The sequence below is a fragment of the Coenobita brevimanus genome, chromosome 116 (genome assembly GCF_032717465.1).
Source record: "Coenobita brevimanus isolate Jiangsu-jjx chromosome 116, ASM3271746v2, whole genome shotgun sequence".
NCBI classification, from domain to species: Eukaryota; Metazoa; Arthropoda; class Malacostraca; order Decapoda; family Coenobitidae; genus Coenobita; species Coenobita brevimanus.
In genome coordinates this window covers 42,854,316-42,881,929 of record NC_137069.1, presented here as the reverse complement: position 1 = coordinate 42,881,929, position 27,614 = coordinate 42,854,316, and the positions used below count along the sequence as shown (strand labels likewise).

Sequence of the window (27,614 nt, the reverse complement as noted above, 5' to 3'; positions counted from 1 at the left end):
GGTGGCGTCGCAAAGCACAGGACATCATCAAAGAAATATTCTAGTCATAATAAATGCGGCTGGTGGTATATAAAAAAACACACACACATAAAAACGATAAAAAATACAAGAAAATCACATAAACTCTGAAAGACGGGGGACATACGACATAACAGAGGTAAGAGGTGGCATCGTAGCTCTGGTCATCACTAAATATTCTAGTTATAATAAATTCGTCTGGTGGTAAAAAAAAAAAAAAAAAAACGAGAAAAAATGCAGGAAAATCATATAAAACTCGGAAAGGCAGGGAACGTAGGGCATCGAGAGGTGAGAGGTGGCATCGTAAAGCACTAGGCATCATCAAAAAATATTCTAGCTTTAATAAATTCGTCTGGTGGCATAACAAAAAAAAGCATAAAAACGAGAAAAAATGCAGGAAGATCACATAAAACTCAGAAAGACGGGGAACATACGACATAACAGAGGTGAGAGGTGACGTCATTGTAACTCTGGTCGGCGTCATTTTCTCGTCTGTTCGCTTTGATATTAGTAGACCTGATTACCGGCGTGGAAAATGGTCTGTTTACTTCAGTTGAGGAATGAAAGTAAAGTGTGCAGTACCTATGTTTGAGAGAGAGAGAGAGAGAGAGAGAGAGAGAGAGAGAGAGAGAGAGAGAGAGAGACTATCTTGCACTAAACATGGTCGGGGTTTCAATATTAATACAAGGACTTTTGCTCTCTAATTACGAAGTTTTAGAACAGAGAGAGAGAGAGAGAGAGAGAGAGAGAGAGAGAGAGAGAGAGAATCTTTACTCCTACTCCATTACCCTCAGACTCTTTGGGATTCGAATCTGTGCCCAGTACACCTCGGACTGGTGCATGATTGATGACTGCAACGTGGCAATTTTGCTCTCTCTCTCTCTCTCTCTCTAGTTTCTTCCTAAAAGTACGTCTTCATATTAGTTTAAACCTGTCTCTCTCTCTCTCTCTCTCTCTCTCTCTCTCTCTCTCTCTCTCTCTCTCTCTCTCTCTCTCTCTCTCTTTTACCTGCGTCCAAGAACCAGGTTAATGGGAGGAACGTGAGCTGGTCTAGTGTTTGCTCTGGATTTTGTTGTTGTTGTTGTTGTTGCTGTCATTGGTGAACTTTGAGAAATAACACACAAGTACTTAATAATAACAAAACCCGTTTTCAGGGGGTATGCTTTCCTGGCCCTACCTCCGCCCCAACCCCACTCCGTACCTCCACCCTACCCCATCCCATTTCCACCCCGCCCAACCTCACCCCAGCCCACACAACCCCACCCCACCCAACCCTACCCTACACTACCCAACCCTACCTTTAACCCCCCAAAATCCCTACCCCACCCCACCCCACCCCACCCCACCCCGACGCTTTCATTCTTGTACTAATACCCAGACTTCAAAACAGCCTCACCTGTGTGGGATTCGAACCCACCTCGGCACTGTAGGTCTTAAAGATGTGTGGCCGTCATGTAATTTTGACTTTTTTCTTGTCACACACACACACACACACACACACACACACACACACACACACACACACACACACACACACACACACACACACACACACCTATGACCTCCATCCTTGTAAACGCAGTGTGTCCAGGCATCTCGAAATGTACGGAGCTTGAATTTGTCTATCTGGTTATTTTGTTTTTATGTTCTTCTTGGAGTGAACTGTCTTGCGGGTTTGTGGCCTTTTATTCCTTCTTCCATTTAAAAAAAATCTGGAATAAATTGGTTCTCTATTCATTTATATATATATATATATATATATATATATATATATATATAGATATATATATATATATATATATATATATATATATATATATATATTTGGGGGGAGGGGGGTTGGAATCTTTCGGGCAGGCCTTTGGTTCCTTCTTCCTTACATTTAAAAGAATCTGGAATACCTGACCTCCAAATCGATAAATTCTAAAATAAACAAGAAGCTGTGCCAAGGCACAGCAAACCCGCCTCCGGCAGTCATTTTAGTACTGACGTATAAACACAACGGGATATCTAGCCAAAGATGTCACATATCACATTTGGAGTAAATCAGGGGAAAATTGACGATTTTATGCCCACTTGAAATTTTAGGCCCTAGCTACCTGACACTGACCCCCTACCGCTAACTGGGGGGTGACCCCTTGATGTAATGAGGCATGTTATAGGATGCAGGTTTGAAAGATGCACCTTTATGTTTTGATTTCATGCCGATATGACGAATTTGAATGGAGTTATGGCGAAAAAACGATTTTTTTACTTTTTTTTTTTAATTTTATTCTTTGGCCCTACAGCCTGGGCCTTGGCCCAGTTTGGCCCCAAATTTAATCTGGTGATCAGAGAGTCATAGCCTATCATCCCTGCAATTTTAGTTAAAACTGCACCAATAAATCTCGCGTACAGTTGTTAACAGACAGGCAGACGGAGAGACAGACACAAACAAACAGACAAACCGAGCGAAAAAAAAAAAAAAAAATCGTCCCTGAGCCCCTCCTGGGCGGGGATGGGTAATGAAAATCGTGTGGATAAAGAAACAAAATATTACAAACTATTAAATGCGCCACCAAAAGCAAGGAGAAAAAAATAAAAATCGTTCTAACCAATTTGAATATTTTTGAGCCTCTATGACGCTTATGAGGCAGTGAAAGAAAACTATTGAATCATGCTGTAAATATATTTTTTTCTCTTTCTTGAAGATTTCGAAACTGGTAATAAGGTCCATACAGGGGGTGAAAATGTTCTGGAAACTTAGGGTTGTGAAAATTGGTGGAGGGAGAGAGAGAGAGAGAGAGAGAGAGAGAGAAACCTAGTTATTTTTTTTCGTTATTACTTACCCGGCATTAGTAGCAGTGCCAGTGTGACCAGCAGGTAGACGGGGCCGCCCACAGCCACCGACCCGCCATCACAGCCTGTCCGAAGAAGATAAAGAAAAAAGAAGTGTATTGTTCTCTTCTCAAAACAGAGTGAACGAAAGTGTAAAAAAAAAAAAAGCGATGGAGGAAATATAAGGAATAGTAGTACCCGGTAGATGTGGTTAGCCTGCATCCCATATTTGTGTGTGTGTGTGTGTGTGTGTGTGTTTATGTGTCCGACTCTGGGCATAGGCTTCACAGCCTGCTATCAAGGCCCAGTAGTCCTCCTACATACTATACACCTCTCTACATGTCACCACTTCGGCGCTAACACCCACCGTCCATATTGAATACATGCTAGGGCTGTCTCATACAGGACTGGTGTATTGGTATTAGCGGGGGTACTTTTATGACATGTCGGCGGGTCATCTGGTAGATCAGGAAAGTCTGCTTTTTATGAAATTCAAATCCTTAAACTGTTCCCTGCCCCAGCCGGGATTCGAACCTGGGTCCATCAGGACTGCAGGCCGCCTCTCTACCGATTCAGCCACCGCCTCCCCCATTGTGTGTGTGTGTGTGTTAATTATTTTGAGATAACCCTTATCATTGCTGTACTTTTATACTCCTACTTTAACATGACCTAAAACAGCCATCCCTCCATCTTGATCGCTACGTTTAATCGCGACACTAGAATATGATGCTTGTCACGAAGAAGTGCCATGGAAAGCATGTAGAGCGGTATCAATGTCCTTTTTAAGTCAGTAATCTTCGTGATATAAGCTGCAAAAGGACGATAATCTGGGCAAAGTTATGGTGAAAGAGCATAGCGGAGAGAGAGAGAGAGAGCGAGAGAGAGCGAGCGAGAGAGAGAGAGAGAGAGAGAGAGAGAGAGAGAGAGAGAGAGAGAGAGAGAGAGAGAGATGCCATGTCTGAGGAGAACTAGTGTAGAAGTAAAGGAATGATATATAGAAGAATTTTCACATCCCTCAGTTTCCAGAATTTTTTCACCCCCCTCTATGGACCTTATTACCAATTTCGATATCTTAAAGAATGAGAAAAAAATATATACAGCTTGATTCAATTGTTTTATTTCACTGCCTCATAAACGTCAAAAAAATCACAGAGGCTCAAAAATACTCACATTAGTTAGAAGGATTTTTTCTTTTTTTTTGTCTTTGCTTTCGATGGCGTGTTTAATAATTTTTAAATATCTTTTATTCTTTCTTTATCCAGGTGACTTTCATTTACTTGAGAATTTATTGATCTGGAGGTTAGGGATTCCAGATATATATATATTTTTTTAATGCACGGAAGAAGGAACCAAAGGCCTGCCCGGAGGATTCTTCCCCATTCCCCCCAAAAATAAAAACAATAGTCATGGACTCAGTTTATTCCAGATTTTTTAAATGGAAGATGGACCTAAAGGCCACAAACCCGCAAGACTGTTCCCTCCAAGAAAATGAAAATAAAATAACCAGACAGACAAATTCAAGCTCCGTACATTTCGAGATGCCTGGGCACACTGGGTTTAAAAGACTGGAGACCATAGGTGTGTGTGTGTGTGTGTGTGTGTGTGTGTGTGTGTGTGTGTGAGGAAAAAAGTCATGATTGCATGACGGCCACACATCTTTTAGACCTACTGTGCCGAGGTGGGTTCGAGCCCCACACAGGTGAGGGTGTTTTAAAATCTTGTTATTACTGCAAGAAAGAAATTGTCGGGGTGCGATGGTTGGATGGGTAAATGTAGGGTAGGGTAGGATAGGGTAGGGTAAGGTAGAATAGGGTAGGGTAAGGTAGGCTAGGGTAGGGTAGGGTTGGGTAGGGTAAGGTGGGGTGGGGTGGGGTGGGGTAGGGTAGGGTAGGATAGGGTAGGGTAAGGTAGAATAGGGTAGGGTAAGGTAGGCTAGGGTAGGGTAGGGTTGGGTAGGGTAAGGTGGGGTGGGGTGGGGTGGGGTAGGGTAGGGTAGGGTAGGGTAGGGTAGGGTAAGGTAGAGTGGGGTGGGGAAGGGTGGGGTGGGGTGGGTAAAGGTAGGGTAGGGTAAGGTAGCGTAGGGTAGAGTAGGGTAGGGTAGGGTAGGGTAGGGTAGGGAAGGTAGGGTAAGGTAGGGTAGGGTTGGGTGGAGAGGTGGGGTGGGGTAGGGTAAGGTAGGGTATGATGGGGTTGGGTGGGTTGGTGTAGGGTAGGGTAGGGAAGGGCGGTGTGGGGAGGTGTGGGGAAGGGTAGGGTGGGGTGGGGGGTTGGATGTGGGGGTGAGGGGGAGATAGGACCAAGAAAACATACCCCCTGACAATAGGTCTTGTTAATATTAAGTACTTGTGAGTTATTTCCCAAAGTCCTCCAACAACAACAACAACAAAAATAGCAAAATCCAGAACAAAAACAAGACCAGCTCACGTTACTCCCATTAACCTGGTTCTTGGACGCAGGTGAGAGAGAGAGAGAGAGAGAGAGAGACTAGTTACCTTTTCTTTCTTTTTTCTTTACTTACCCCGCGTTAGTAGCAGTGCCAGTGTGACCAGCAGGGTAGAGAGGGCCGCCCATAGCCATCGACCCGCCATCACAGCCTGTCCGAAGAAGACGAAGAAAAAAGAAATGTAATATTCTCTTCTCAAAACAGAGTGAACGAAAGTGAAAAATAAATCTAAGGAGAGAGAGAGAGAGAGAGAGAGAGAGAGAGGGAGGGAGGAAATAAGTAGGTCTTCATACTTTCCTAAGGAGACTGTACATTACTAGACGCTGGCCTGTCTTTTCGTCAGTTAAGAAGCCTTCCTAAACTCTCTTCCTTTGTGATTTATTTTTGGATAAGTCTGGTTATTAATATCCCTCTGCACGTCATTTATGCGAGTAAAGGCGATATTGGAAGGATTTATATAATATACAGAAGAGGACAGTCAGGGGTAATGAACAAGTGCCTGAGAGACTAGATTCCACTTCAAAGAAAAAAACTGATGAATCACTGTATTGTGCTAGTGCAACCCAATCAATTGGAGGGAGAACAGTTAAACAGGCTTGTACTGTTGTTTTGAGCATGCTGGTACTGTTGTTGTTACAGTTGCTATTCATATATATCTGTCATTCAATCTAACAGTAAACTTAAATGAACTGGATGTTTTTATACTCTCCAGCACTTTAAGATGTTTGCGCTGGCCGTCCATTACAAACGCCACCTCTTTGAACATCTACAACTGTTTCTCTAAATATTTTGATACTGGTTTTCTCCTATATATTCTCTTTTTATATTTGATGATTTTATCTCATATTCTAAATACAGTAATCCCTGTACTTTCCGGACGCCCACTTTCTGGACTCCCCACTTACCGGATATTGGGGGCCTGGACCTTCGGAACCCAAAAAAGGCCCAAAAAAGAAGAAAATCCCCCCCAAATCCGAATTTTTTCCCACCCGTAAATTGAAATTGCCACGCAGCACCACGCGGCACCAAACAGCTGTTTACGTCAAGGCCCCTTCATCCCTTCCTTCCTCCCCCTTCCCCCCTCCCCAGTCACGGTTGCCATTTGGTATTTTTTATTACTAATTGTGGGCCAATTTGGTATTGAAAAGTTTGTTTGGTAGTGAATCAGCAAGATCCATTACCAAACAGATTTTTCACGTGTATGAAGATATAGAGAATGGAGACGGTGGACTGTCTGCTTTCTTTGATTAATCTGCTAGCATACATAGCGCAAAAACAAACATGCTGCTGATTATAAGGAGAGTGATTATTTCCATTTGTACATATAATCAGAGAAGAATAAATGCTTCCTTTAAGAATTTGGTAATGAAGAGTTAAATCTGGTAATGAACATTGAGGAGTTTGGTAATGTGGCTGAGGTCAGATCTGGCAACCCTGTCCCCAGTTACTGCCTAACCTTCGTTCAGGGAAGACGTCCATTGTAATGGATGTTGCAAGTGCTCGTTTTTTATGAATAAACAGTGAATAATCTCCAGTACCTCGCCACTAGACCACATGGGAATTTACAGTGTTGTGCAGTGTTAAGAAATTAGAATTTAGTGTTGTGCAGTGTTAAGAAATTAGAATTTAGAGTACAAAGGATTAAATGTGGAGTGCAAAGTGGCGGGTTGAAACTGGAGGTTGAAACTGGCGTGGTGCAATTAAGAACAGAATGTGCAGTGTTAAACAATTATAACTCACAGTGCAAAGAATTAAGTGTAGCAGAACACTGGATTACTGTACATGCTTCAAGAACATTTTCACAACTACCAGAGCCTTAGAGGAGGTGGCCACAGTTGTTCTGTAAGTAGCCTGTACACTGCTAAGTATTTTCCATACTTCTAATTCCTCATTCTCTGGTTCCTTTTCATTTTTTTCATGCTTTATGTCCATTACTGGTGTGAATTGCTATGCATGTCCGGTAGGGAGCTGTTTAGGTGGCTTTCAAAGTTAGGCTAGGTTAGGGTCATAAGTACCAGTCCAGCAGTCAGAGGCCCACTTTCTGGATGGGACCACTTTCCGGACATGCCTTTCGCTCTATTACATCGGATAGTTGAGGGATTATTTATTTCTAACAGTTGCCTATGTACTGTAGTTCATTAATATTTTAATAGTCAGCAAGTAATTATGCAAACAAATTTATTTCGAGTTACAACTGTTTTGTAAAAATCAAAATATATCACAATTTTCATCAATAATGTAAAATCCTAATCAAATCATATCCTGATCAGTAACATACAGTGCAACAATAGCAATGTGAGGACCTTTAATATTGATAAATACCAGATCTACTATTCCTGCTGATATCTGTGTTGGCTTACTTATAAACCAGGGTTGGCACCAAAGTGGGTAATCCGGTTTTACCAACCCGGGTTTTTTCAGTAAAACCCACTTGAAAGAAAACCACTGTTTTACCCACTTTACTGGGGGGTTTTAAATAATGTATTTAATAATAAGTTCAGTTTTATATGATTAAATGGTTAGATTTTTGCACACAGTAACAGAAGTAAATAATAGCTTGTTAATCATATTCTATTTCGCAGGTTAAAAAAAAAAAAATCGCCAAGTATTTATAATATAATATCTTGGAAGCATAATCTTATTGATTAAAAAGAAAGCTTATTACATTTCTCATCACCAACATAAGTAAAACAAGCTCTTCGCAATTTTTTTTCATTGCAAAAAAGAAGGAACCAAAAGCAGAAGCCCGCAAACTGTTCCTTCCAAGAAAAAACAAAAACAATACAAAAGAGAGCCAAATTCAAGATACGTTCATTTCGAGATGCCTGGACACACTGCGTTTGAAAGACTGGAGATCATAGGAAGTAGGAAATACAGACAGTGAGACCGTTCCAGAGATGACCTATTGCATAAATGAAGGACTGGGAGTAATGGTTACGGTAACTCTTGCATTAGAGAGTTGGACAGAAAAGGAATGAGAGTTTGTTGCTGCACCCGTCACAGACATGGAGGGATGCAAGCAGACAGTTCAGAGGAGCAGTGAGCATTGAAGCAGCAACAGAAAAGAGATAAAAATGCAACAGCGCAGTGAAGAGACAAAGATTGAAGAAAGCCAGTAAGAGGAGGAGAGTTGATGAGATGAAAAGCCTTTGACTCCACTCTATTGAGAAGAGCTGTATGTGGAGAGCCTCCCCACACGTGAGAGTTGTACTCTAAACAGGGGCGAATAAAACCCGTGAATTAAGTATAGAACTGTGCAGGGGTAAAGAAGGTACGGAGTTGGCTTAGCACACCCAATCTTTCGAAATATGAATATTGTACTTTGATTTTTTCATAACTGTTCATAATACTTCTATTTTTCTAATAGCTTTTATAGCCAAAAATATCCTTTTCTTTGAAATGATAATATTTTTGTCTCACAGTCAATTATGGTTCTTGTCATATTACCCAAACAGTATAATCATTGCTGGAGTTAACTTATACCATATGTTGTCTCATATCATTACCAAATATCAATAATTCTATAGAAATATATTTTAAACATTGCTGTTTAAAATTGATGTATTTTATAGGCTTAGATATTTGGTTACTAAAAGCTATCATTACTGTTAAGATAATGTGTGAAATCACTTATGCAACAGAATTTTCAAAAATAATTATTTAGAACATTGAGAAATGCAAGTATATAATTACCAAAGAAAGGAGAGTAGCAAGGCAAATGATTCCTTCTCCTACTATTGTGTAGTGTGGACTGATCTTTGCCAGCTCATGAGTTGTGCAGTGCTCTCAAGCCTCTCATGTTGAAGCATGTTTTGCTGTGTAGCAGGAGCCGCGTTTTCATGAGGCTTTTGGACCGGTATCGACCGGTTTAGACTGGTCTTATTGCTGTTCTGGCGAGACAATTAGACCAGTACAGACAGGTCCAAAGCAGTCCTGCCCCACAAGCTAGCCTAGGAGAGACCGGTCTGTGCACAAACGTATGCGCATCAGCAACAGCCAAGAAGGAGGCGAGGAGCATCCGTGGCAGGGTGTAAACATCGATGGTCAACAATGGCGGACTTGGGAATAAGGTTTTAAATTACATTTTTAATGCTAGCAGAAACCCCTGATCATCCAAGAAGGGAACCAAATAAATCTCACCATGAAGTAGAGGCTTTGTACTGTATTACTACAGAGAGCACGAAATAAGATTATTAAAGCATTAACCCGAGACGTCCCGTCGACGTATAGATACATTGCAACATCTTGCATTTGCCAGTCCCGACGACGTACTGGTACGTTGCGCAATTGCAAGGTTCATAATTTGCACAATTTTCAATTTTTGCACGTGATTTTTTGTATGTATACACGGGACACCTTCCTCTATTCCTCTACAAGATGCCAAGCAGGGACAATGCATTACACTGCATAACCCCCCCCCCTGCATGCCATTGTCTCGGCAATTCACCTGTTACCAGTGACCTGGTCAATAAAGACACTCAGGGCCAGAGTGATTCCCCAATCGATGACAATGTGGAGGACAAATTTTACATAGCATTAGAGGAAGAAACAGTCAAAAATGATGATCAGGTAATGTGGCAAAAAAAGGTCAGGTATGGTGATGAGTTGGTGAGTGAAACAATGCTTATAATGCCTATATTACTGTTTGAAAACCAATATACTCTCGTACTACATATAAATTCGTACCAAGTAAATAAATAAATACCGTTTATGAGTGGTGTGAAATAGTTACCCTCCCATTGAACTCGTTCTCTTTGGTGCCAGCCTGTTAGAAAACCAAGTAAGGTAAGGAGGTACTGCTACCTGGATCGAGTATTTTAAACCTCAGGTGAGCGATTTCTCTATGAATTTTCTATGTTTCTCACCAAAAACGGAGGTTTTAGCCAAAAAAATATTTTTCGAAAATATCTCGGAATTGGGGGGTGTCGGAGGTGCGAAATAGCTCGGAACGTGACGGGTTAATGACTGAGATAAAAATCGAGGGGATGCATGAAATTTGTGTAATCAACACTAGTCTCCGACATTTGTTTACATTCTTCTAGGCCATGCCCAGTCACTCATGCAGCCAATAGCAAGCCCGGACAGGATCGGACCGACATTAGCCCGTTCTCGCGATCACTTATGAGTCCTGAACGGTCTAAACCAGTCCAACGTGGCCCGCGAAAATGCCGCAGAGGATAGCAGCCAAACAGGTCAAAACATGATTGTGTTCATTTCCCTCATTCAAATAACTGTGAAAAATAAGAATTTATTGGGCTATTCATAATTATATATAGTGGAAACATTATTTTATTTAAATTTTAAGTAAACTTTGAAAAAACCCACTTTTGCCCGTTTGGGGGGTGTATTTCATGAAAAAAAAAGAAAAAAACCTGGTGGGTTGGGCTTTTTAAAAAAAAAGTTGTTTTTTTTTTGCCAACCCAGTTGTAAACTGGTGCATCCCAAAGGATTGACAAATGGATTTCACCTGACAGAGTCTGTCAATGTCACATGTATTAAAATCCCCAGTAAATATGATAGACGTAATAATGGAAAGACTTAATATCATTTGTGCAAATTGACATTCGACCTTGAAGATGACCTTGATGGAAAGGTCACAGGTCAAATCTGACATCATATTTAGACTCATTATACATGACTTCCTCTATAAGTTTATAACAACCTGTAAACCTGTTAATGTAAAGCAGATAAAGGATTTAAAGTTTCAAGAATAGAAAATTGATCATAACCCAACCATCTTGGACTTTATCAAAATTCTGAAAAGACGGGCATTAACCTCCTGTATGGCCCAACAATCATACAGAATATGAGAAAATTCCAGCAACTGGTTTCTGAGATCCAGCGTGGAATGGACGAACGGACGTACTGACTAACGGACATATGGACATAACCTAGCCTAAGATTCCACTTCGTGAGAAACGATGTGGAATAACAAAATAAATCGTTTGTGAAGAGGTGTTAGAGAGCTTCCTTAACCGACGGGAATATGGGTCACAGTCGAAGTCAAAATTATTAACATTTCAAAATCCTACGACTCTCTCTCTCTCTCTCACTCTCTCTCTCTCTCAGACTCCTATGATTCACACTCACTTGAATAAAATCGTCTGGTTTTAGCGGAGGGAAAATAATGCGAGAATTGTGCCTACACAAGAGGGGTAAGTGAAATTCAGAGCCCGTATAATTCTAGCCATTCGTATCGCCTGACGTGGATGTGTATTTTATGGTGTGTGTGTGTGTGTGTGTGTGTGTGTGTGGCTGGGTATATATATGTATCTTCCTTAAAGGGTTTTGATTTGTAAGCCAAGACACAATGTTATACTGTACACATCATATGTATTTTATAACTTTCTTGGACAATAAACCATTAATTATGATAATTATTATTATTATCATTATAAAGTATGCTTGCACCTAGTCTGCTTGCGTGGGCTTATTACATTTGGTTCACAGACTACACACACATCCAAAGCCACTACAACACTACAATTACATTTACAAGCACTTCTCACCCTACGTACAATCTCAGTTAGACAGCCTAAGCCACTTGGTAGAGATACATTGGCTGTATCGTCCCCACTTCGGTCGGGATAGGCCGGTCCTGCAGTGGATACTCAAACGGCCACTAAGCTGTATTCCGTCTGTGTGTGTGTGTGTGTGTGTGTGTGTGTGTGTGTGTGTGTGTGTTTATGTAATGCACGTATGTATGTGTGTGTATGTAAGCCAAGACAGAAACAAAAATAAAAAAACACAATTAAAGAACACACGGGAGGAAACCTGAATACAGATGACTACTTATAACGCAGGGGAAACCCTAGAGAGAAATATTATACAGAGGAAAAACAGGAAAGAACGCAAAACGGAAACTCAGAAAATAGTCACCGCTGAGGCAGGTTGAGGCAGGGTTAAGCAGGGTAAGACTGGGTTGGGTGAGGCAAGGTGAGACAGCGTAGGGTAAGGCAGAGTAAAGTAAGGCAGGGTGAGGCAGGGTAGGGTGAGGCAGAGTAAGACGAGGCAGTGCAGGGTTTGGCACGGTAGGATGAGGCGGGGCAGGGTGAGGCAGGGTAGGTTGAGGCAGGGTAAGGTCAGGTAGGGTAAGGCGAGGCAGTGCAGGGTGAGGCAGGGTTGGGAAAGTGAAGCATGGCAGGGTGAGGTAAAGCAGAGTGAGACAGAGCAGGGTAAGGCAGGATAGGATTAGGTAGGGCAAGGTGGGCTAGGTTAGGGCGAGGCAGAGTAGGACAAGGAAGGATAGAGAGAGACAGGGCTGGGTGGGGTAGGGAAGAACATAGCAGGGTGAGACAGGACAGGGTGCCAGGGTAGAATAAGGCACGGTAGGGTAAGGCAAAGTAGGGTGAGGCAGGACAGGTTTAGGCAAGGTAGGGTGTCAGAGCAGGGTGAGGTGAAGCAGGGAAGTGTAAAGCAAGGCAGAGTAAGGAAGAGTAAGGGAAGGAAAGGCAAGGCGGGGTCGAGTGAGGCAGGGCAGGGTTAGGCAAGGCAGGGTGAGGCGGGGGGAGGGGCTGGACATATTAATGCCCACCGTGGGAAAAGTAAATTTAGATAAAGATACCGAAACCCATATACCCCGCGGCCACACACACACACACACACACACACACACACACACACAAATGTACAAGTTTCTATGTATACTGTAAGAAAATATTCATACACACATATTCCTCTCCCCCTCCTCCTTCCCCCCACCCAAACAGTACCCCTTCATTCCCAGTGGCACGAAATCCTAAGTGAATACCAAGCTTCATGCTTTGCAGTTGATGGTCCATTATGCAAGAGTGTGCAATATGTCCAGGTGCCCCGCCCTTCCCTGCACCCCCACTCCCCCACCACCCCCACGGGTCCCAAGTCACTACCCCTACCCCGACCCCTTCTTTAAACCTCACACCAAAACCCTCAAACCCCATCACCTTACCCCACCCCACCCCCACTCCTTCACCACCTTAACCCAACCCCCCATCCCAACCCCTGCTCCCTCTTTAAACCCCAGAACCTCACTCCACCCCACCCTACCCACACCTCTCCTCCTACCCACACCAAACCCACACATCACACCCCTGAACCCCAGAAAACCCCACCCCTATTATTGTCATTTTCTGTCAATGAGATGTAACAATTAACACTAGAATTTGGTGCTAATCACGAAAAAGTCCTACGGAAAAGATGTAGAGCCGTGGTATTGTATTCCGTCAGTAACACTAGATCAACACTAGAATCTGGTGCTAGTCACGAAGAAGTGTTATAGGAAGGTTGTAGAAGGGTAGTATTATCTTATTCTGCCACTGAGCTAAATGAAATAAACTGAAAAAGGTCGAAAATTACTGTCAAGTTAAAGTAAACGAAATGTAGTTATTTATCTTGTATATTGCCCTCCTACACACCTAATGAGGCAATAAAGGATGAGATGATGGATGGGTGGATGGATGGATGGAGAGTGGAGGGGAGGGAGGGAGGGGTGGGTGGGATGATGGATGGGTGGATGGGTAGATGGATGGATGGAGGGAGGGAGAAGGGGTGGGTGGCATGATGGATGGGTGGGTGGATGGATGGATGGATGGACAGATGGAGGGAGGGAGGGGTGGAATGATGGATAGGTGGATGGGTGGGTGGATGGATGGATGGATGGATGGATGGATGGGTGGGTGGGTGGGTGGATGGAAAGATGGATGAATGGACGGATGGATGGGTGGGTGGATGAAATGATAGATGGATGGACGGACGGATGGGTGGGTGACTCTTGCTATAGTCAGTTCGTTTTCACCTGAGAAAACTGGCCCACTACCCCATATTAAGCACAAAATCGTGGCTGCATAAAATTCGAAGATCCTTAGTTATGAGGTAGGCATGAGTCTCCTTGGTTTCTAGTGAAAGGGGCCCTCCAATCTGGCCACACCTGACCATCAACTGAGCTAAAAGAGATTGGAAATTTTTGCAAGAATGAACGATCTACAGTATATTGATACCAAGCTGACACTTTTTTTTTTTTTTACTTTCATTAACCTTTTCTTTTTAAAAATTTGTTCATTTCTTAAATACAATAATCTAAATGTGACAAAAATATACGAAGAACAGAACAATAATATACCAAGAACATAACATAACAAGAGAGGATAACTGCAGCAGGACAAGATGGTCCACACTAGGCAGCTCCATCAAGACAGTGACTAAACTACTAGAATATGACAAGGATAGTACAGAAGGAGGCTCGCAAGAATAGGATATTATTAGATCGAAAGGGTTAATATTCTTTACTGGTCTTACACACACACACACACACACACACACCGCTAATACCATCATAACAGATCTGAATGAGACAACCATGGTATGCATTCGGTATGGGCTGTGGGTCTTAGCGTATGAGTGGTGATATTTAAAGGTAGGTGTGTGTGTGTGTGTGTGTGTGTGTGTGTGTGTGTGTGTGTGTGTGTGTGTGTATTAAAGAGTGAATGAGTGAGCGAGTGGAGTGTAGAAGTTGTGTGTGTGTGTGTGTGTGTGTGTGTGTGTGTGAATAAATGGTGTGCACCTGATGGGCAGAGATTGGGGAGCCTTACACAAGAGGTAACAGGATTGTGACCCCTCCCCTCTTACCCTATAAACGCCGACTGGAGGGGGATTTGCGCCCCCTCCCATCCCTCCCCTCACCCTCCCCCCTCATCCTCCCCTTTCCACTCCTTCCTGCCCCGTACCCTCTCCCCGTCCCCTCCCTCTCCCTCTGCCCCCTCCCTCTCCCCTCTCCCTTTCTATATTCATGCCTCACCCTGTCTCGCCTTACCCTGCCTTACCCTACCCTGCCCAGCCTTACCCTGCCCTGCTTCACTCTTACCTCACCCTACCGTTCTTTCCCCTACTCTGCCTCACTTACCGTGCTTCACCTTACCTTACCTTATCGTGCCCTGCAACATGCAACCCTACCTCACCCTGTCCTACCTCACCCTATCCTAATTCATCCTGTTCTGCCTCACACTACCCTGCCTTACCCTGCCCTGCCTTACTGTTCCACTCCCTTCCCTTCCCCTTCCCCTCCCCTCCCCTTTTCTCTCTCTCTCTCTCTCTCTCTCTCTCTTTTTGCAATGTTCTTGTAACAAAATCTCTGTTTTGTCCGCTTAAAATAGAGAATTACTTCAATATAGAGTTTGTAAATATAGAGGACTTTCGAGATGAAGTACCTAAGATATTATAAGTTATAGCTATAGTCGCGGCGCACGACTCTGAGGTTGTCATTATCGTACCCTGGCAACCTACCATTCAAAAGTGAGTCCGATTTCGTATCATATTATTCACGAATCATATTATTATGCACGAATATATTATACACGAACATTATTATACACGAACATATTATACAAGAATCACTTGGGTCTCATATACACGAAATCAGACGCAATTTTGAATGGTAGGTTGCCAGAGCACGATAATAACAACTACAGAGTCGCGCGCCTCGACTACAGTAAGTGTTATGATATAAGTGTTTTATGGTAAGTTTTACTAGGGCAGTGCAATAAGTGTTACTGTTAGTGGTTATATGTGAAACAGTGATGGAAATAACTTGTGTTACCCTACCTGCTACATGAGAGAAAACCAAGAATTAGTGGGCGAGAAAGAGAATGACCTGGTTGGCTATAACTGATTTTTTTCCCTCGTTACTCAGAAAATAATGGTGAATATGTGAAAATAAGCGTATTTGTGATGCGAAGTGCAAGAAAATGTAAGCTGTATGCTTTGGTAATATTTTCACAATGTCCTTGATTTGTAGCCTACATATTTGTCACAATTTTAGTACATGTAATTACCTCATACTCAACCACACTGCGTGAAACAGCCAGAACATTTAATTCTCAAAATGCAATTACCCGTAATCGTGATGTCAAGCGCAAGCATAAGTGCCGTAGTAGAGGGAAATTATTATATTTGATGCAAGAAGTGAGTATAGAATATCAAAGAGCTACCCTTTTCCCACACACCTACGGGGCAAAGTGGCACTATGAAAAGGGCGGAAAACACTACGGGGAGCCACATGAACAGGGTGATGACTCATCCTTACAATGGTGAATAAGGAAAAATCGAGGACTGAGTGGAAATTTCCAGGTTTCCTCGAAGGAAGACCGGGCAGCTTTACAATCACCACTCCGGTCAGTGCTGCCAATGCTAGCCAGCGAGTCCAAGGTCTGCCAGTGGCGCACACTGGGATAAGGCCGCCAAAACATGGAAAACCAGCCATATTTAACTGATCCTTACTCATTGAAAGGACCACCTGGAGACCTGGGGATACTTTCATTTGAAAGAGGAAGAGTTAATGATTCGTATGTAGCTTTAAATTTTTCTTTAGCTATTATAGTTTGGCATATATTAGGGTTGGAAGTAAGGGTATTTTTTTTCCAAAATCACGGAAATCCCCCACAAGGAGGAGTGGGCGACGTCGGAAAACCTCTGGCACGTAGGGGTTCATGACCTGAATGAGGCTAATTATCTCTGAATGCCCTTAATGACCTGAATGGAACAAATTACACCTAAATAACTCCTAATGGCCTGAATGTGGCTAATTACCAATGAATTAACCTTATTGACCTGAACTGGGCTAATTAGACCTAAATGAACCTTAATCTGATTTGGGCTAATTACACCTAAATGAACCTTAACGACCTAAATGGTGCTAATTAGACCTGAATGAACCTTTAATGGCGTAAATGGGGCTAATTATGTTAGGACTCCATATAATAATTACAAATCATAATAGCTAGATAGATAAATAGATAGATAGAGAGACAGATAGATGCAGGAAGTCGGATGATGAGAAGGTACTGTGTCTGCAAGAATCGAGCAATGCTAAACATGCTTACACACTCTTAACTCAAGGAATGCTTTATAGGCACACGACAGCGCCTAGTGACCATACACACACATACACACATACTCACACACAGGCTTCTAGAACTTTCCAACCACAGTGGACACACGTGACACAACCCCTGCTACACCAGAATTTAGGAAAGAGAGCTCAGATGGAGGCTAGCCATAGAACAGGCAGGTCGTAGGGAGAAGGGCTTAGCAACATGGAAAGAGAGAGCGAGACAGGCAGGTAGCTAGCGGGACTCTACTTTATACTTCACTCGTGTGAGAGACTTTGTTAATATTTCCAAGACAAATAAAAATAGTCCCATACTATTAATTACCTCTCCTTGTCATTGAATGACAAATGGGAAAGAAGATTATCTACTTACAAAGCTACTCAAGTATAACAACCGCTCGTCCACAAGTCTAATATACAGTATATAACTTCTCTACAAGTAACTACAAAGTCTTTTATGACATTTGGTAGCAGCGAACGTATACGAACCTCGTCTACGAATCAACAGTGAATTCCTACAAAATATCAAGATTGAAAACAAGAATACCTCTCACAACGAACAACTTACAACCAGCTCCTGACAGTTCTCTCCATCCAGCCCCCTCCGTCTCCCCGATCATCACGCTGATGTAGAGGTGAAGAGGTCACAGGACGCCTTGCGAGTAGTTAAACAATATATTGATACAAACAATCTTGCAACTTCTACGACAAACCAGCGAACTACAACCATCTACAATCAACTACAAGTAACAACTCTACGAGTCGTCTGTGTAATCTTCTACACGCACCTACAAGCAGCGGCAGTCTTCATCCTACAACGAGTAAATCACAAGAGAAAAGGACCTAGAAAACATCGACAAAGAAAAACAAAACAAACAAACGAAGAGTGAGACAAAACTCATACCTCATAACCACCAGACCTCACCCTCCTCTCTCTGCTACATCCACCCAACCTCCACCGCTTATGCAGGAGTGAAGAGGTCAAGACGACGAAGCAAATACCAAGTCCATATTCACAACTCATCTTACTCGTCTTCACTCAAGTTACTCATCGCTACTCATTCACTCACCACAGCTACCAGTGTGGGAAGTCGACGTCATCATGCGTGCTTGCTGAAAAGACGCCACGTCAGTCAACTCACCACCTGCAACACCACTCACACCATTCCCACCACGGTAAAAATTAGTGAGTTACATAGTTACTTCATTTATACAATACACAGTGATAGACAATAAGCTTCTGCACAAACATATAAAACGTGCTGTATAGTTACAGCTTAAATACACATACTTACTTCAGTTATCTGCTCAAACACTAAATAATCACCAACAATAAATATTCTACACTGCATATATTCATTCATTTATTATAGCATTTATTTACTACCAACAAGTGTTACCATTTATACCTACATAAAGTACGTGTTGCATACATACAGCTATACATTATTACATCTACAGAGTAATAAAGAAAATATACCATCACAGTTACTCAGTGAGCGATTAAAAGAACTGTATTAAACATTTATTAATTAAAGCTACCTAGTGGAAACAGATAAATTAAGTTACAAGGAAAACCAGAAAAAAAAAATGGCCAACACAAATGACGTTAGCAAGAGTGAACATCTTCAACACAATCGTGAAGACAATGATATCCACACAGTGCTGACATACATATTACCCACGATAGGTACAAGTGAAGAACAAGTCAGTGTATATAGTTAATACTGTATATAGTGTATATATATTTTTTATATAAAATAACAAAATATGGGACTATATAATATCATTTTCAGTAATACCTGTGCAATATAAACTAAGCTTTAAAAAAGTATCCCAAGGAAATTAGCCAGCAATTATGCAACCTCGAGCAACACCAAAAAAACGTAGACAAACGAAGAAAAACAAACTATAGAAAATCAATACATACAGAAAAAAAAAAGAAAGAAAGAAAGAAAGAAAAAGTAAGAAAGAAAAAAGAGAGAAATGGAGTAAGATCACATAACAAACAAATGAAAATAAGTGTAAGCGTTACTACAAATGCCAAAATACCACATAAACTCCTTCTATAAGTGAAACAAAAAAATTGTTGTCTCCACAAGCAAGTGGCATGGCACATCATCACATAAACTCCTTCTATAAGTGAAACAAAAAGCAGATTGTTGTCTCCACGAGCCAGTGGCATGTCACATCATCACTATCATCGACCGCAGCATGACCGGATTCATATGTCAGGACTGCAATTATTACAATTATGTAACGACAAACGATTGCATTATGTTACACTTGCTACAATTATGTAACTACAAACGATATGTAACAATTATGTAACTCCATATTATAATTATGTAACGACAAACGATTGCATTATGTTACACTTATTACAATTATGTAACTACAAACGATATGTAACAATTATGTAATGACAAACGATTGCATTATGTTTCACTTGCTACAATTATGTAACTACAAACAATATGTACCATTTATGTAACAGTTGCATTAACAAGATGTAACTTTTATGTAACTTTAACTACAATTATGTAACTACAAACGATATGTAACAATTATGTAACGACAAACGATTGCATTATGTTACACTTTGCCAATTAACAGTTGCATTAACAAGATGTAACTTTTATGTAACTTTAATTACAATTATAAGGCCAAGACATTTATGTAACAGTTGCATTAACAAAATGTAACTACAATTATAAGGCCAACACAATTATGCATTACCACAATATTTTGTAACAATTCATAAAATGTTACAATTATATATTACCACAATGCTAGTACAATATTATAAGTCATACAACTATAGCACAATTCTGTATTACCAGTATCATCATGCAAGTCAGGTGAAATATTAGACATTACCAAAGTGATAACTCAATATGTAATGTGTAACCTAGCAGTATTACCATTGCACAATTATATGCGTATGTCTGTTATACATACACATCTCACAAAATGTATACAACTTGTTTAAAATGTAATATTAGAGGATAATTGCTATTTACTATGAATATTATATGTATACAATATTCATACAATTATGTTACTTTTACAATATTATGTATTTCACTTAATTAGCTTATAAGTTCATTATAATGTGTATATAATATGTATTAATATGTTATGACTATTAACTGTCGATGGTACGCCATTTTCGCGTGACCGAGCATATGTTAGGACTCCATATTATAATTACAAATCATAATAGATAGATAGATAAATAGATAGATAGAGAGACAGATAGAAGCAGGAAGTCGGATGATGAGAAGGTACTGTGTCTGCAAGAATCGAGCAATGCTAAACATGCTTACACACTCTTAATTCAAGGAATGCTTTATAGGCACACGACAGCACCTAGTGACCATACACACACATACACACATACTCACACACAGGCTTCTAGAACTTTCCAACCACAGTGGACACACGTGACACAACCCCTGCTACACCAGAATTTAGGAAAGAGAGCTCAGATGGAGGCTAGCCATAGAACAGGCAGGTCGTAGGGAGAAGGGCTTAGCAACATGGAGAGAGAGAGCGAGACAGGCAGGTAGCTAGCGGGACTCTACTTTATACTTCACTCGTGTGAGAGACTTTGTTAATATTTCCAAGACAAATAAAAATAGTCCCATACTGTTAATTACCTCTCCTTGTCATTGAATGACAAATGGGAAAGAAGATTATCTACTTACAAAGCTACTCAAGTATAACAACCGCTCGTCCACAAGTCTAATATATATAACTTCTCTACAAGTAACTACAAAGTCTTTTATGACAATTAGACCTGAATGAACCTTAATGACCTAAATGAGGCTAAATACCTGAATGAACCTTAATGGAGTAAATGGGGCTAATTAGACCTAAATTAACCCAAAAAATCTGAATTGCCTTAGACAAACCACCTGACTAACCAAACCAGATAAAGCACACACACACACACACACACACACACACACACACACACACACACACACACACACAATGAATAAATAGCGGAAAAATCGAAGCATCTGAAACACGCACAGGTAGAGATTGGGTTTTCACTGTATTTTGCCAGATGTAAATGTTGCTCAAACAGAACTGGGATGATAATTGTTTCTGTGCCTGTACGTGATAAGCTGTATGGGATATAAACCTGAAATAATGACCTAATGTGATCTTAACATCCCTAAATCGGACGAGCTGCATCTGAACTGCACTAAAAAATGACCTGACATACTTGACATTGTAAAGGAGTTGGACTGAAAAGAGCTGGACTGAAAAGAGTAAAAGAGTTGGGCTGAAATGAGTTAGGATTGTAAGGAGTTGGCGTTGAAAGGAGTTGGATCGAAAGGAGTTAGACTGAAAAGAGTTGGACTGTAAACAGTTGGACTGAAAAGAGTTCGACTGAAAAAAGTTGGGCAGAAAAGAGTTGGATTGAAAAGAGTTGGACTGAAAAGAGTTGGACTAAATAGAGTTAGTTTGCAAAGAGTTGGAATGAAAAGAGTTGTACTGAATGTGATGTAGATGAATATGGATTAAATGGCCTAAGAAGACCTAAGTAAATATATATTACGAGTAGTCTGAAAGAATCTGAATTAACTGAAAAGCTCTGAATTGACCTTGCTGCAGAGGTCAAAGATTCATCTGAAACGTGAACCCAATGGACTGCAGGACTGAGTTTGCCTTCTGCAGTCCACCATCCACCTTTCCGGGACAGCGAGGTAGTTGGGGATGATTGTATAGCTAGGCAGTGGTGCCGCCTGGTTATATCGGTGCCACCACATGAAGGCGTCCCTCTCCTTCATCAACCAAACTAACTTTACTAGTGTTGGGTTAATAAAGAGGGACCTTGAATGCTCCAACATAATCTGAATAAGACCTAATTTTAATGTTTAACAATGTATATAATAGTATCAACAATGGCACTCTTAGACCATTGGATGAACTTGATATCAACTCGTTTACGCCGGCAAATCATAAGCCATGTCGACAGTTATCATCATCATCATCATCATTATCATCATCATCATAATCCCACCACCACCACCACCAGCACCACCATCATCCCACCACCACCTCCACCACAACCACCATCACCACCACCACCATCATCATCGTCATCATTATCACCACCACCATCACCATCTACATCATCACCAATAACCTGAGTCAGTATAAATGCTAACAGGTCAGAATGGAGAAAGATAAGAGGGGAAAATAAATATAGAGAGCATTATAAATTCTGGAATACAGCATATATACTGTAACTCTCATATGTCTCTCCACCAGTACATGTGTTACAGTATCACCAGTCTCTCTCTCTCTCTCTCTCTCTCTTACACACACACACACACACACACACACACACACACACACACACACACACACGCACACACGGGCCTTGCACCGTGACCTTGACATATGACCTTTGATTTTTCTCCAAACTGAAGTGTGGTAAGGAAAAAAAAAATGGTTTGCCTGACCTTGCTTGTTTAAATCTTGACCTTGCCCTGTAGCCTTGACCTTTGTACTACTATTTTTAAAAGCAGTAAACCCCTCACACACACACACACACACACACACACACACACACACACACACACACACACACACACACACACACCACCTCCCCCACCCATCACCACTCCAATGTGAACTGTGGTAAGCTCGATAAACGACCCCTTGACAAGCACTCGTAGTTAAACCCTTATTGCGAACATCGTAACTATATGATGAGGGTGTGAGGGTGTTAGCGGGTGGATGGGGGTGGGGATGGGATGTAAGGGTGTGGGGGTGTGGGGTGTGTGGGGGGTGGGGGTGCTGGGTGGGGTATTGTGGTGTGGGGTGTGCAGGGGGTGGGGTGAATTTATGACGACATATTTCCCTCTTGTGTGAAACTGATGGGGCTGTAACTGCTTAGGGAAGCTATGGGGGGATGGGGGGACGGGGAGGAGTCGGGAGGAGAGGAAGAATGGGAGGATGGGGAGGAGAGGAGAAGTGGGAGAGGGGGAGATAAGAGGAAGGAAGGGCGAGAAACTGGATAGATGGGTAGATGGAGGGATATACAAATAGACAGATAGACGAATAACTGAGAGAGAGAGAGAGAGAGAGAGAGAGAGAGAGAGAGAGAGAGAGAGAGAGAGAACATGAGAGTATAAAAGAGCTGTTGAAAATTATGTGAGGGAAGGTGAAGGAAGAGAGAGAGAGGGAAAGGAGGAAGGGAAGAAGGATGTGAAAAAAGATCAAGGAAGGAGGAGAGAAAAGAGGAAGGAAGGAAGGGAGAAAAGATGAAGGAAGAAGGGGAGAATAGGGGATGGATGGAAGAGAGAAAAGAGGAAGGAAGGAAGAGAGAAAAGAGGAAGGAAGGAAGAGAGAAAAGAGGATGGATGGAAGGGAGAAAAGATGAAGGAAAGAAGAGAGAATAGAGGATGGATGGAAGAGAGAAAAGAGCAAAAAGAGGAATTTTTTTTATGTATGCAAAATGAAAGAAGAAAATGGTTGAACTAAAAAAAATTTCCTTTCCCAAAAATTTGAAAAAGAAAAGAAAAAATGAAGCTGGTAAAAAAATCTATAGGAAGAGAAAATTTTAATACAATAAGTGAGATTTCTGTTTGACGGATGAGAGAGAGAATGGCCAAGAAGGGAAGGAAGGAGGAGAGAGAGAGAGAGAGAGAGAGAGAGAGAGAGAGAGAGAGAGAGAGAGGGGGGGGGAAGGACAGAAGGGGAAGGAAGAGACTAATGTTAGAGAAAAGGTACATAAATGGATTATGGAGTGCAGAGGGATTGGAAGATGGAGTGAAATAATCTATCAATTTATCTATCTATCTATCTATCCATCAGTCTATCAATCTCTTTATCCATCTGTCTATCTGTCCCTGTCTCTGTCTCTGTCTCATTGGCTATCTACGGTATCTATCTATCAAGAGAGAGAGAATTGTAGCGACGGTGGTCAGGGAGGAGAAATTAAGGTCACACAGTAAAGAGAGAGAGAGAGAGAGAGAGAGAGAGAGAGAATGGGGAGAAGAGGAGGGAGAGAGAGAACGAGGTAAGAGAGACAAGAAAGGAATTACAGAAGCAATAAATAGGAGCAGGAAGGAAAAGTGCCCAGTGTAGGAGAGGGAGAGGAGAGAGATGAGAAGGAAAGAGGGAGGGAAAGAGGCTCGGGGGAAAATGGGAGGGAGAGGAATAGAGGGAGGAAGGGAGAGAGGAGGTAGTGGGAGGAAGAGGAATAGAGGGAGAGAAGGAGGCGGAGCGGGAGGGAGGATGAGAGAGAAAAATAGTGTCCAGAAGAGAGGACGGAAGAAAGATTGGGGGAAGGACAGAGAGAGAGAGAGAGAGAGAGAGAGAGAGAGAGAGAGAGAGATCGGAAGAAGAGAAAAGAGGGAAGAAAAGAAAGGTTTGGATGGAATGAAAGGCACATAAGACAGGTAAGAAATAAATAAATGGGAGGAGTATGGAAAGGAAGAGAAAGGGACATAGATAATGGTGATGATGATGTTAATGATGATGATGATGATGATGATGATGTTAATGATGATGGTGATAATGATGATGATGATGTTAATGATGATGTTAATGATGATGATAATGATGATGACGATGATGATGTTGATGATGATGATGATGATGCCTATCCGATACTGATCCGATGACGATTACGTAACTTCCATCCGCATAATAAATGATTTCGGGAGAGGAAGAAGAAGAAAGAAAGGAAATACTGGCCTAAAATCAACCCTCCTATCCCTTAGCATCTTCCAACAGGCGAATATATTAAAGCGAGATCATGAACAAAAAACACATCATCTTGGAAATTGGGGAAGAGAAATTTTGAGAGGAGGGGAAGCGATTTTTTTTTTTCTGTGATATTAATTTCTTTATTACTAGGCGCGTCTTGGGCAATTTCTTCTTACCAACACCCGGAACGTTTATTCATCGATTTTATTCATCCGAAGCAGTGAAGGAAAATAACTCTGGCTGTAGCTTTTTTTTTTTTTTTTTTCGTATGCAAGGAAGAAGGAACAACAAGCCTCCAGTTACAAAAGCCCTCCCAAAGATAAGCAAAATCGTCTGTATATAGCAAGAGGAGAATAAGAGAAAAAAAAAAGCCTTATATTACCCATTAAAATTTACAATAACACTGATTCCTCAGAGCAAGATCATATTTATATATTTTTGCCTTTTATTTTTAAGGCCTTCACTGGGATAGCCCTTATTTTTCATTCTTGATTCTCTCTTTCTCTCTCTCTCTCTCTCTCTCTCTGTCTCTCTCTCTCTCTCTTTCCGTAAGCTGAATATGATCGTCTGGCCATAGCACTGGCTACAGGGGGAATAAAATACAGCTAAAGAAGAAAGCATGAGGGATTAAATAAAGGCATGGCAAAAAAAAAAAAAAATCAAAAATGTATTTTAAAAATGAGTAAAAACAAAATCGGAAAAAGTGGTAGAAGCATAAATGAAATCGAAAATGAGTTAAAAATAATATCGAAAAAAAATGTCAATAATAAAATGTCAATAATAAAGACAAAAAAAAGTAAAAATTTATAAAATCGAAAAAAATGAGTGAAATTAAATCGAAAAAAGATAAGTAGAAAAAAAGTCATAAATAAAATCGAAAAATCAAAAATAAATCATATAAAAAGAGTCACAAATAAATATAATCGAAAAAAGTGTCAAAAATCAATAAAATCGAAAAATAGATGAGGCAAAATAAAATTTAAAAAGTTGACAAAAATAAAATATAAAGCAATGATGAGTCAAAAATAAAATCGAAAAAGAGGTGAATCAGAAATAAATAAAATCGAAAAAGATGAGTGAAAAATAACATCGAAGAAAGTGAGTCAAAAATAATAAAGACGAGTAAAAAAATTAAATCCCCCTTATAGGCATTATAATCAGGGAAAAAAATACCTTAAGCCAAGGTGATAAACATAATCTCATTATCCTTGAAATTTTATAAATGGAAATAAGAAATTAGTAGCATGGTATTTCTTCGCTATTAACCCTTTCACTACGATGACCCTTTGCTGGTGTGTGTGTGTGTGTGTGTGTGTGTGTGTGTGTGTGTGTGTGTGTGTGTGTGTGTGTGTGTGTGTGTTCTTGTTACCATCGAATGCTTTATATATCTGTTTTAGTTACATGTGGAGCACTGACGAGGAGTCTACACGTGGTGGCGGTCTGAATCCAAGGCTGTACACATGCGGCGTATATCCGGGAGCCAAAGCTCCTCATATTTCCCTGCACATCGCCGTGGGAAGGACCTTGGTCCAACCCTACCAAGGCGAAGTCTACCACAGGCGGGCACCGGATACCAACACGATGTATGTACTGTTGTGTACTTGCTGTAAGCTACAGGGCTGCCTTACAGAAACAGTAACTTACCTGTGGCCGATGGGTCTGCTCGTGGGGGTTAAGGAACAACAAAAGTCATGTTTTAGTTAATGAATTAATTAACTAACCCCTATCGGATCGAAACGGTCATGTCAGAAAAAACATATTATATTTCCAAGAAACAATTTTCACCCAATTTTCACATACTGTACTTTGCTTCCAGTGCTAAGCTCATAATGCCCCGCTAATGGGTTAAAAATGCTTGGTAATTCTCAGCTAAAGGGTTAACAACAGGCTGACCCCTCTGAGCATATCATTAACCACATCACCAGAGAGAAACGAGTCTGTGATCTTAACCCTTCCTCTCCCAAAACTCCTTCATCCTAATAATTGTTATCTCTCCCTTTGCTTACCTTTCCATTTCTCTGTTCCCTTTCTTCCATATAGGCACTTTCCTGCTTCCCCTCCCCTCCTCCCTTACCCCTCCCTTCTTCCTTCTTCCTCTTTTCCCTCCTTCCTTCCTTCCCCCGTCCACCTTCTCCCGCCCATCTCCTCTTTTCATACCTTTCTCTCCCCACTTCATTCCCCCTCTCTTTCTTCCCCCACCCTTTCCTTCCCTTGAATACCTCCTTCCCCTTCCTTCTTCTCTTCCTCCCCTCCTCATCCTTCCTCCTCTTCTCTCCCTCCTTCCTACCTTCCATATCCCCTTCAATCTCCCTCCCCTGTCTGTCTGTCTGTCTGTCTGTCTGTCTGTCTCTCCTTCGGTTCCTTTGTAATCTTATCCCTTTGTTCCCCAGCCTCTCTCACTCCCTCCCCCCCCCGATGGATTTCGCGGTCGCAAGTGTACGCTATTCTATTTTTTACCTGTATTTTTGGGATACAAAAGACAACTGTAACATTTCATGCCATTATTTTTTACTTACTTTGTTATCATTATTATTATTATTATTATTATTATTATTATTGGAAGTTAAGAAGTCACTGCATGATAGTATTGTGATCCCTACCCTGACGTATGGAAGCGAGGCGTGGACCTTGCAAGAGGGGAACAAGTCAAGAGCGAGAGCAATGGAAATGAGTTACTTGAGAGGAGCATGTGGAGTGACATGGAGGGACAGGTTGACGAATGAAGAAGTGAAGGAACGT

The 27,614-nt window shown here is 41.3% G+C and overlaps 1 protein-coding gene across 1 annotated transcript in view; it reads right to left on the bottom strand.

Moving 5' to 3' along the window:
- LOC145418726 (uncharacterized) overlaps positions 1 to 5,423 on the bottom strand; it is a 16,252-nt gene extending 10,829 nt beyond the window's left edge. The window contains exons 1-2 of the mRNA XM_080287061.1: positions 5,354 to 5,423; positions 2,847 to 2,921 (exon numbers count right to left, since the gene is read on the bottom strand). Of these exons, the coding sequence (XP_080143187.1) occupies positions 2,847 to 2,921; positions 5,354 to 5,423 (145 nt within the window). The remainder of the gene's footprint in view (positions 1 to 2,846; positions 2,922 to 5,353) is intronic.
- Between the last annotated feature and the right edge of the window lie 22,191 nt (positions 5,424 to 27,614).